This window comes from Ambystoma mexicanum, chromosome 6q, assembly GCF_040938575.1.
Source record: "Ambystoma mexicanum isolate Mex_15411 chromosome 6q, UKY_AmexF1_1, whole genome shotgun sequence".
Taxonomy (NCBI): Eukaryota; Metazoa; Chordata; class Amphibia; order Caudata; family Ambystomatidae; genus Ambystoma; species Ambystoma mexicanum.
Genome location: NC_090937.1, coordinates 677174215 through 677186404, shown reverse-complemented (window position 1 = coordinate 677186404; position 12190 = coordinate 677174215). Strand labels below are relative to the sequence as shown.

Genomic DNA, 12190 nt, shown 5'->3' with positions numbered 1-12190 from the left:
GCAGCCCAAGAAGGCACTTCTCCCAGCAATTGTCAGGGTCACCAGCACATGGCAAGGCCTGTGACATAAAAAAAACATAGATGGTGACCATGAACCACACCATGACTGACACTTTAATTTGTGGGAGTATTTGGTGAAGAGGGTGTTTGGGGAGCTGGTGTTTGGGGGGGGAGTGTTTGGGGTGGAAGTGTTTGGAGAGGGAGTGTTTGGGAGGGAGTTTTTGGGGAGTGGGAAGAGGGCACGGGATGTTGATTGCACATAATTCCACCTGAATAAAACATCTTGTTAAGCCCAAAAAAGGTAGCAGGTGCCCCTCTGTAGAAAGAATATAGCATAACCTGTTTTGTGTTTTTTCCCACTTTGGGAGTCCACAGCCATCGCTTTTTGCTCACTGTACTTTTCACAAAGGAGGAATATCCATTTGCATATCAGTCCAGCACTGAAATGCCAGGAAAACCTGAACAACAGCACTAACAGCAACACCAGACACATGTTTCAGCCTTGTTGGGCCTCATCAGTGAGGTGGAGCTGTGCCCCTCTGAGCACAGTGAGCAGGTAAGCACGTACATCAATGGCTGGCCATTCCTTATTGGTGTGGTCTGATTTATTGTTTGTGCGTCTCACATGCAGTGAGGGGCATGGGTCCTGCTCTGTGGATGGGTAGTCACAAGAAGTTTTCAATTATTTTCTAACGGCTGACATGCCCCTCCCTGACATCCATGAGCACGTGTCAGTGCATGGCTGGAGCTGCCTCCCCATATTCACCTTCTGATGGTGGCATGTCCATATCCAGGAGCAGGGGTATGTTCAATCTGATGTATATATTGTGTAACATTGCAAAGGCCAGGACTATCTTCCCCACCTACTCTGGCCTGTACATGAGTGCACCCCAGACCAGTGTAGGCATTGGAAATGTTCCTTGAATAGCCCAGAGGTCTTCTCAATAGTTGTCCAGGTCTGCACATATGCACAATGGTAGGCCACTTCCTGATGCGTCTGGGAATCTCTCAGAGAGTTCATCAACCATGGCAGTAGCGGATATCCATAATCCCCTGCAAGGGGTAGGACACAAGGTGAGCCATGACATGCATGTGGCTGAACAGAGCTTTTCACAATCAGTGTCTGTGTGTGTGCATGATACATGCATCTGGTACTGTAAACTGGCGAGGCCTCAGGTGCCGTGCCGCACCCTGTGTCAGCCACTGCTGGACATGATGAGTGTGCACGGTTTGGGTATCTTGGATGGGTTGCTCGGGGTAGGACAGGACGCTGCCTAGCCCTAATGGGAGACATCAATATGCCCCGTGTGTCCACATTGTCTGGGTGGGACGTTGATGTGCCACTGCTGTGACTGTACACAGTGCATGGCACCAGCAATGCAGATTGGACAGTAATTGACTTGCCTGTATGACACGTGACAGCTCACATTCATGGAAGGCCTGGGTGGCCAATCCCCACTTTGGGTGCATTAAATCAATTCATGGCAAAGCAGGGACATGTTACCCCTCTCCCCTCAGCTGCCACTGACATGGGCAATGCTGTAGGGCCTCCCAAAGCGAGGCAGGGTAATTGCTGGTACCATCCGGCAGGCCCAAGAGAGGGCCAGCTCCCCCCATCCAGAACTGGCCCCTCTCCACCATTTAGACAGGAGACAGCAGTCTCTCCCATCACAAAGCAAAGGAAGGGTGAGGTGAGAAAATCACCCCACTCTTCTACAAAGCAGCAGGGTGCTAAGCACTGTGGGATGTCTCAACCCACTAGTCCAAGCCCTGCGACATTACTGTGCATTGCTTGCAGCAGAAACATCATAATGGCCGCCGGAAAGCATGCTGCTCCCTAAAAATCACCAGAAAGTGCGCAGTAAAAATCTGAAAAAAAGGCCGCCATCCACTTTTGCTTATGTCAGTGGTAACACAGGAGACCACTGCCAAAACCCATCACTTGGCTACCCACAGAGCAAAATCATTGCAAGAGAAACACAGAGCTGTTTTAAAAATCCGTTTTTATTGGTTGTCAAAATTGCAAAAATCATGGCTCACAAACCACCCAAAAAGATCCAACCTCATTATTGGGTGTTGAACATCATTCTACTCCAAGAATCCACATAAATACAATGTCCAAAGAAGTACACTTATCAGAGGAAAATCCACTTTGAAGATTGCTTGATGAAAGAAATCTGTCAAAAATGGGTGTAGGACCGTTACTCACCTCTGTCAGAAGCCGGCGATTTAAAACCTATCATGTGTAAAGTTGAACATTGAACTCAAACTATGCCAAAGAAGAGATTTCCATCAAAATGCCATATAAGAGTGCCACACATGATTTTCATGTTGAAAAAGGACTGGAAGTAAAGATGGGTTTGCTTATTTTAAATTTATAAATGTATTTTTTTTCAAAAAGAACTATGTTACAATTGACCAGAAGGTAACCTGATTCAGTTAAAACTTCCAAAAGGCCTTCTTCCCATGAGAAACTCACACCAGGTTCCTTCCCACCAAAAGGAGAGCATTTCGCATTGGCATGTTAATCAGAAGGGGAGGAGATTTCCTCTGCTGCCCTGAGCAAGAAACAATGGGTTCCTTGGACTGAATAGGAATGCTAATTCGGGTGTGAATGACCAGAACTGCTCTGGCATGAAGACAAGCCATGTGACCCTCTGACTCAGCCCAGCTTTGGAGGCGGGCCAGACTGAAGATGTGGATTGAAGTGGAAGTAAATGTATGTTTTATAAAAATTGAACTGACAAAAATATAAAACTTAGAGATTGTTAAAATGGAAAATTCACTCACAGTTTAACCATATTAGTGCCCATTGGAAAACACTCAGTGCCATGCTATTTTCTCTGATTCTTAGCTGTTTCATCTCAAATTGCTGTAGCTCACTAGAAATCGATAATACTATAGGATAACCATACATTTTTTGTTTCAGTATATTTGTCTCTATAAAATGAGCCAAAAAGCACACGTTTGTGTCACACCCTGAGGTCACATGACATGATTCAATATGGTGGACACATATCACTGTAAAGAGTATATATCACTGACGACAAAGGTAGCACTTTCAGAAAACTATTTTTTTCAGTAGGTAGATGGGCAGATTTCAAGTATATTATGTTTGCTGCTCAGACAAAAAACTGAAGTTTCATGTTTTATTTTATTTATTTATTTTTTGGGGCTTAGCGTAAGTGCATCCCATGAGTGTCAAATGTGAACTTTTTTTCCAATCCACAAATATAATGAAAAAAGTGAAAGGAAAAGACCAATAATTTAGAAGCATCATTAGGGAAATCAGGTTTTACTTAGTAGCAATATGATGCAAAGGAAAATAAATATTCGCAAACATTCTGGGTAGTCTTACATATACTTTAAAATGGCTGACATTGTTTATTTCCCTTGTTGTTTTCCCTGCAAGAATCTCTATTGCAGAACTGGGACTCAATAAAGTCTAGTAAATGGTTTGTTCTGGTATGTATGTTTAGTCATCAGACAATTTTCGAACGTGTTATCTCTGTATGTGAGCCAATGGGTCACAGTGTCTATATATCTGACCTTTGACCTTAAAATTCACTACATTAAATGGGTTTGTCATCATATCTTTGTAACCCTAGATCTGTTTATCTTAATTGCGGTGTCTTTTGAAAGTTAATGACATGTTCTCCATAATCCATTGTCTAATATGTTGAGAGGTTATGACATTTGACCTTTGACCTCTAAATAATCAAGTGCAAAGTGCTTTTTTAGTAATTGTTATACAACCGTGGGACTGATTTTGACAAATGAGGTGTCTCTTCGAAAGTCCTGAATTGTGCTTCTTAATTTATGGATCAGATTAGGCCTCAGGATTTGTTATTTGACCTTTGACCTTAGAATCTCTCACCCAAAAGTGTTTTTTTGTTGTTGCTCTACTACCATTTAGCACATTTATATAAAAGAGGTGTTATTGGAACAGTCATGTTGGGTACTTTGACTTGGAGGCATCAAGTAGGGTCTAGGGGGGTATGACCTTTGACCTTTGACCTTAGAATGAGCACTTCCAAAGTGTTTTTGTAATTTCTCAGCAACCATTTGTTTGATTTCGATGAGTGGGGTATCACTGTAATGGACATGGTATGTGCTACTTATCAATGGGGTAGATACTCAAAGTGGCCTTTTTATTTGACCTTTCACCTCAGAAAAAAGGATTGTAAATATGATTTATTTGTTATATTATGACAATTCTTGAACAGTTTTAGAAAAGGGTGAAGCCAACACTAATGTATTGGTATGTACTATCCCATCTATTGGATATATAAGTCAAGTGGAAATTATCGTTGACCTTTGACCCTTAGAATAATTATTCTCAATGTGTGTTTTGCTATTGCTTTGGAACTGGGTTCGATATAGACAAATGTGGTGTCATCTCAATCCCGTGGTACATTCTTTCGTATAAAAGGTACAGATAGTTTGAGATGCTTTGGGATTTGACCTTTGACCTCTAAATCATTCACTAAAACTTTTTTTTGTTCTGCTACCATGTAGAACATTTATACAAACGAGGTGTTGTTGGAATGGTCATGTCATGTACTTTGTCTTCTATGCATCAAGTAGGGCATGGGGGTAGGCAATGTGACCTTTGACCTTGAAATTTGCATTTGCAAAATGTTTTTTTGTAATTTCTCAGCAACCATTTGTTTGATTTCGATGAGTGGGGTATCACGGTAAAGGTTATGGTATGTGCTATCTCATAAATGTTGTAGCTAGTCAGAGTGGCCATTTAATTTGACATTCGATCTCAGAATATTCTAAATATGACTTTTGATTATATTTTCACAACTCTTGAGCAGATTTATAAAAATGTGAAGCCATGAGTAATGTGTTGGTACGCACTATCCCAGGATTTGGATATCTAAGTGAAGTGGCAATTATTGTTGAGCTTTGATCTTAGAACAATCATTCTTAATGGGTTTTTGGCAATTGTTTTGAAACCGTGGAACCAGTACAGACAGGTGTGATGTCATCTCAAAGCCATGGTACATACTTTCCTATTTTGTTCAAAAACCACGGACCAGACATACATTACAGAAATGTGACTGTAATATGGAAACAACACCTGATCCGGCAGGCCACACTGCGGGGCGATGGCCCTGAGCCCACATTATAGGCCCGAGCACAGCGAGGACCTCAGTAATGGGCCCAGCTGCCATTACCCCATGATCTGGCCTGCCGGATCTGGTGCTATTGCTAGTAGTGTCTCAGGTTTCCAATCCGGAAACCTGGGTTCTAATAACAATTTATTTTGTTGGAATAAATGGTATGTTTCCCATTCAAGCAAAATATTAACTTAAGATGGGGGCCGTGGAGATGGAAGGTGTGGCTCCATGCTGAGTCCCTCTTCTATTTCCACGTCAGCCCATGATGGAGGCTGGAATTGCGGCTTGCAGCTAAAAGAATAAGCTGAGTGGGTTAAAAGGGTGTGGAGGGGAGGAAACGATGACCGGAGGGACAGGGGAGCATGGAAGTAAGATGGGTTGGAGAATGATTTGTTCTTTGAACATTGACCTCTTGAATTTGCCAATGGCCATTTCCTGAAAATGGGAGAGCCAGCAAAAAGCATGACTAGCCATTTAGCATTAGTGTCTTATAAAAAAACATATAGGAAAAAACAAGGAATTTGGTCTCTTAGAAAAAACTGGAGGTTGGAACTAGAATGCATGTTTATGACATTGCCTGAAATTATGTGATCTTTGGAACATCCCTTACAATAGCTTTTCTCAAGGGGTAGAGGCAAGCGGGACCTCACTGGGTGAGACTCCCCCCTATAACCCACCATTAACAGCTATAATCAAAAAGAAGACAAGAAGACCAAGCTACTGTTTGTTACTGTGGTATAAAACCATTGTTTCACCATAAGGAGAAGTATTCTTGTAATACTGAGAAGAAGAGTGCCCGAGTAATTGAGAAAACTCAGGAAACAGATACAAATGACTATGAGGCTCCGCTCTGGAAGTCCCAGCAACATGTCATACCGAACTTTAGGTGGTGGCATGTACGAGCGTCAGTGGACTGTTAAGTCCAACAATGACGCAGAAACCACAGACCCGCTCACATCAAAGAGCGGACACTGAGCGAGAGAAAGAGAAGCAGAGAAGCCTGAAGCCAACCTGACAACATGAGAAAAGTTCTTCTTCCTGAATACAGGCCCGGTGATAGTGGTAGGGACAGAATAGATTAGTTTTGGATGGAGAACAGATCTTCAATTTGGACTGACTATTACTGACGACCACCCTAGTTAGTTTTGTGTAAGGCATAGAAAACCCATAGTTTTGGGAGAGTTAGGAGTTTACACCTTTTCTTGTAATTGATAAAATACTTGATACTGGAAGATATCAGTCTCTGTCCTTCTTCAGACCATCCACATTACCAATGCAAATGTGGGTCAGCTTGGACAAGGGAATACATTCAGCCTTGAAAAGAGGTATCATGTTACGCTACATATAAAAAAATGTCTATGTTGAACAAAGTGTTGCACATAAATTCATAGTGCTCTGTACAGTGCTTGCTGACAGCGAACATGTTTTACATACCATACTCAATAACCCTAGCTAATATGAAATAACAACACACACTCTCTAACACGCTCTCCAAATGGGTGTGCAAAATGGACACAATCCTTTTGTGGACCTTAACCACAGCACATTGGGAGGCTAGTGGGTGCCTGCACATGTTTTCTAGTCTCTAGGGGAGTATGCACAGTTAAAGTAGCTGTGTATGTTAAAACAAGTGGAACAGAGTAATTAGTTTGGTTTGGTTGTTTATTTGTATAGCGCGCATCGCCCTTAGGCATCTCAGCGCTTAGCGCACACACCAATCAATCCCCAAACCCATTCCCACCTCCCTCAATCCCCCTCACCCATGCCCTCCGACCTCCCTCAATCCCCAACACAAAACTATTTAAAAAAAATTAAAAATTGAAACATAGAGGCTGAAAATCAAACTAAGATTACTCCCTTGCTTGCTGTGTCTTCCTCCTCCTCTGCACAGGCTCCCTTGCCTGCTGTGCACTCGCTAACTTCAATCTCTCTATCTCTAACACCCTTGATACTCTGGCCCCTGTCATGTGGGTCGGACTGAAGCCTTCCAAAAAGAGCAATTCTTGGTACAGTTCTGATCTGGCTGCCCTTAAACACATGTGTTGGGCAGCTGAGTGGAAATGGAATGCGTCAGGTGGACCGCCCCTCTGACAAACCGGCCTGCCGCCTTCTTCAAAGGCAATATCGACTCTGCATCCACTCTAAGATAAGAGTCTTTATTCAAGCACGCATCTCTGCGGCATCAAACAACATGGCCGATCTTTTCAAAGTCTGTAAGGAACTGGCCAATCCTGCAGCAGCCTCCTCTTCTGTGACACCCACCAAGGACTTTTGTGTGATCTACAGCCTGGGTGAAGAGTACCAGTACTTAGAAAACTGTGGCCCTCATTCATGGCATTCAAATGCACTCCTAGAAGATAATGGAGTGGAGTGTACCCAGGGTACACATCAGGGTTTGAAATTGAGGGGAGCTGGGTGCTAGTTAGCTCCTGCTTCTAGCATAGTAGAGCCTGGTTAGCTTAAAACCAACATCTACCAGGAGCTACCATTGGCTCATATGGCCAACTGGTGCCTTCCAACACGGAAATGTGACATTAACTTTGAGTATTTGGGAATGTTAATACAGAAGAATTAGAACACATCTAATAAACATTTAAGCACAATGGTTCATACAAAATGAACAAAAAGGAGCATTTCTGGTGGCTCCTGGTTCCCCTGTGGTAGCTCCTGCCCACAGTGGGATGCCCAACACTCAGGAGTGGATTTAGCTCTTGCTCATTGAATCTCAATTCCAAACCCTGCACATGTATGGTGTCTAAACAGGAATCTGTAGTGTTCATCGTGGAGTGGGTCATTCTCCCCTTTGTCGCACTTGCAGCCTGCCAAGCTTGCCCATGGGCACAAAGCTCTCTCTCAAAAGGGTCATTCATTTCAACCAGCTGAGACGCTCGCCTGTCACTTTAGGCCTGCATTTTGGGTAAAACGTGTTCCCCGTGCAGGCGGTAGGCTATGCCATCAAGAACTAAGCTGGGATGCCCCTTTTTCGTTACTTGGTTTTGCTTGTGCACTCCCATGCATGGCTGCTCTGGACAGGGCAGGCCGTGGAATGGAGAGGGATCAGTCTCCAATGTATGTTAGCTATAGCCTGGGAGAAGTGTGTTAGTGCTGAAAGTAACACTGGCCTTCTACATGGCTTGAACAATGCTCTCCTGGCTGTCACAGCACTGGAATCTACACAGTATCCTCACATACTGGGTCTGATGAGGACTGCACAGTGCTCATCATGGCTTAGGGTCAGTCTCGCAGTTGTCACACTTGCAGCCTGCCAAGCCTGTCTGTGGGCACAAGGCTTTCTATCAAAAGGGTTATGCATTTCAACCAGCTGAGACGCTTGCCTGTCACTTTAGGCCTGCATTTTGGGTAAAACGTGTTCCCCGTGCAGGGGGTAGGCTCTTCCATCAAGAAGTAAGCTGCGATGCCCCCTGTTTGTCACTCTGTTTTGCTGGTGCACTCCCACGTACGCCTACCCCGGACAGAGCAGGCTATGATATGATATTTTATTTGTATTGCGCTCATACACAAGTGTTTCAGAGCGGGACGAGGCAAGTGAGGGGAACAAGGGAGGACAAAACAACAATCTTACTAGGCCCAGTGACATTGAGAACGCGCAGGTGCATGGGAAAGGGAAGGGGGAAGGTGCAAGGGAGAGGGGAGGAGTGGAAAGTGCAGAGCAAGGGATAAAACAACAACAACTGGTAGTGCAGCCAGCAATGTGGCAAGTGCAAGGTTAAAGCGCAGACAAGGGGTGTCTGATAAGTGCAGGTAAGGGGAATGTAGGGTTACAGATACAGACCCAAGTGCCAGGGTTGCCAGGAGGCAGTGCGGGTGTGTGGCTGGGTGGGCAGGGACCTGGGCCCGAAAATCAGAGGGTAACCAGGTGCCCGGTGCCGAAGCAGACAGATCAGCAGGGGAATGGAATGGAGATGGGTCAGAGTCCAATTTGTGTCATCGACATGCCTATTTGTTAATTATTTTTACGTGTATATTATTTCTAGGGACTGGGCACTTTTTGAAGGGTTGTTAGTGTTAATTTTATAACATGTATTATATTTTTCCAGAATATATGTACAATGAAATATATTTATTAAAATAGGGAGGGAAAATTATTTGACAAAAAAAATGGTAAACATATTTTTTTCACTTTATATTTTTTTGAGTATTTTTTACTTGTTTTCCGAGTTAAACCTTTTTAAACATTTTTAAAAAAAGAAGCCCCCAAACTGCTTAATCTATCCCCTCCCCCACATGGAAAACCTGATCAGTTTTATAATGGGAGGTAAAGTACATATAGGTGTTTGTGTAGACAATATTTTGCAGTGTCTTTCATGTGTATCACCCTACACTTGAATCATCCGGGTCTATGTTGCATGGGGTGCTATGGACAAGAAGCGGGTAGCATCTTTCATGGATGCCAACATTGCAGCCTGGGCACCAGTGGCGTGATCTTTTTCGTCCACCAGGCTTACTTCTGTCAGAACATATGGCACAGTCCCTTTCTTTCTTTGCCAGCAAAATGGCAAAACCATGCTCCTTTGATGATGGGGCGAGCAGTGGGGTTGCTGCTGAGTGTTCAGAGGACGTTCCCTCCTGAGACAAGCAGAGAGCCTCTATGATATCAACTACAAAGCTGTGCCTGCTAAGGAGTTTGCTGTGTTCAGTATTAATTTTGTAAAGCTCATAGGCGTTCATTATGGAAACGTCTATGAGGTTACGCCATATCTTCGACCAATACCTATGTGTTGGTCTCTCTGCAGCAAACTCATATATTTTTCTGTCGCTTACATCACCCATTCCTTTGTTATAGTCAAGAATGATTTGGGGCTTGATGGCTGACTGGCCACATCTAGTATGCACGAGTACATCACTTGCCAGACTGGCAGTGGACAGCAGCAGCACAGGCTTGCGATGGCTTTTTTTTTCTCTAAAGGCACATGCCAACAACCCACCTTTTCTCAAATATTTTGATCCACCCGGCTGTAACATGGCCCTGGTTATCTCGGGTGGCAAACCCTTAGAGTTGACCCTCACTGTGCCTGTTAGAAGGGTTGTGGTCAATAAGAGATCCTCAGCAAGGCCGACACTGGTGTAATAATTGTCGGTCATTAAGTGATATCCCTTATTAAGTAAGTCACAAGACTTTAAGAGGCTCATGACCTTGTTATATACAAATCCCTTTTCACACCCTGTTGTTTTATCCTTGCCTGCATACAGGTCAACGTGCAAAATATAGCTGTTGCTGCTGTCACAGACCTCAAATTTTTTAATCCCAAACCTGGCATGTCTTTTGTTGGGCATGTACTGAATATAGGCGACCCTATTCTTCATGCCAATCATGGACTCATCAATGGAGAGCACCTGCCGTGGCACATAGTATTTTTTAAATGCACGGTTCAGGGAGTCCAAAACTGGACGCACCTTATGCCAGGGATCAAACCCTTCCTCTCCCCTTGCCTTTGCAGTGGCGTTGTCATTTAAGTGGATCATCCGTGTGACAATGAGATATTGCCACAACGGCATGACTTGGCCAAAGAAAGGTGTGGCCTGAGAAGGGTGTGTAAGGTCCCAGTACATTTTTACATTTTTCTTGCGAATAATTCCCATATTTATAGAAAGGCCAATCCATTTTTTTAGAAGTGCCACAGTCAGCCCTCCATTCATCCACCGGCGCAGCCGTGAATGAGGATGAATTTGGATCCACTCTGCCTTTGCTGCTAGTAGATCCCTTGCATATTTGTTTGTCTCCCTCACTATGTGGATTAGCAGGTCCATTGTGAGGAACAAGTTAAAATACACAATAGGAGGGGAATTTCTGAGTGGAAGACTGCGACCCCCTGGGTTCCTGATGCTGAACTCCACTTCATTGCTGTATGGATCTGCGCCAGGCAAAACCTCATCCCAATAGGCTTCACAAACATCTTCCTGTGACAGTCCCTCCTCCCCAGAGTCGTCATTGCACTCATCCTCAGAGGGACTATCCTCTCCACTGCTTGTCTCTGGCAACCCCTCAGGCTCAAACTCAATATCACTCTCCCCTTCTGAGCTAATGTCTGGTGCCTCTGCCATCAGCTCAAATAAAGCATCTTGATTGTCAATTCTAAATCTTTTTGCTGCCATTTCTTTCCCCTAAAATATCCTGTCAAAATGTTTTCTAAATTAATTGATCCTTTTCACAATCTTTTAACCCTCTCAGAAAAAAAAGTCTACTGACAGGATGGAGACAAAGAAACTTCAGCCAATAAAAAACAAAACAAAAACACACAGGGATGGTATCCTGTGTCCTAGAAAGACTCAGGAAGGGGTAAAAAAAAAAAAATATGTCCATCCCAGTAAAGCTACACGAAGTAGAATTTACCAAAACACAATCACCTAGTCACCCAAACTTCCAAATTCACCTTTGAAATCAATCTCCTTGACAAAGAATTGGTTTCACACGAGCAGTAAAAACACAACCTCTCTCCTTCACACACAAAGCCCTCAAAGAGAGATTCCAGTCAGTCAGAGGCTAAATGTACCTTTTTTTTCCCCTTTCACTGCCGCAAGGCTGAACTTTATTAGCAAAGGTCACACACAATGGACATGTCTGGGCACTGTAGCACCCCCTGCTGCCTGGTCATACCCCATAGCTAACATTTGTTATACACATGAACCCCTTTGAGGAGCCTTTCTGAGAATACTTGACATGTTTTATAATGTGGTCAAATGTGGGGACTGTGGGTGGATTTGGTTATTTTATTGAAGAATATCAGTTCTTTCTTAGAGAAGAGATAAAAAAGAGCTGAATGGATTGTGTGTGACTGTCTTGTCAGAAAATGTTTTTGGAGAGCCTTTTTCTTGAACAGTCCCTACAATCTATTACTGTAAAGTGTGTGGTAAAATTATAATTTAACACCAAAAAGCACTTATAAACCAAGAAATAGATCTACATTTTCTGTCACAAACATTGGAGAAAAAAAAGTCTACTTCGCCTCACACAGAGAGCCCTGTCAGAAGGCCTGCTGACAGAAAGCAGGTAAATGTATCTATTTCAGCTCTCCATGGCTGCAAGCTCAGCCCCTTTTGCAA

The 12190-nt window shown here is 43.5% G+C and overlaps 1 protein-coding gene across 1 annotated transcript; it reads right to left on the bottom strand.

The window, feature by feature from the left end:
• Positions 1-9460: 9460 nt before the first annotated feature.
• Positions 9461-11242, bottom strand: LOC138515263 (piggyBac transposable element-derived protein 4-like). The gene has a single exon (XM_069630194.1). It carries the CDS (start codon positions 11240-11242, stop codon positions 9461-9463), a length of 1782 nt encoding a protein of 593 aa, XP_069486295.1.
• Positions 11243-12190: the final 948 nt, after the last annotated feature.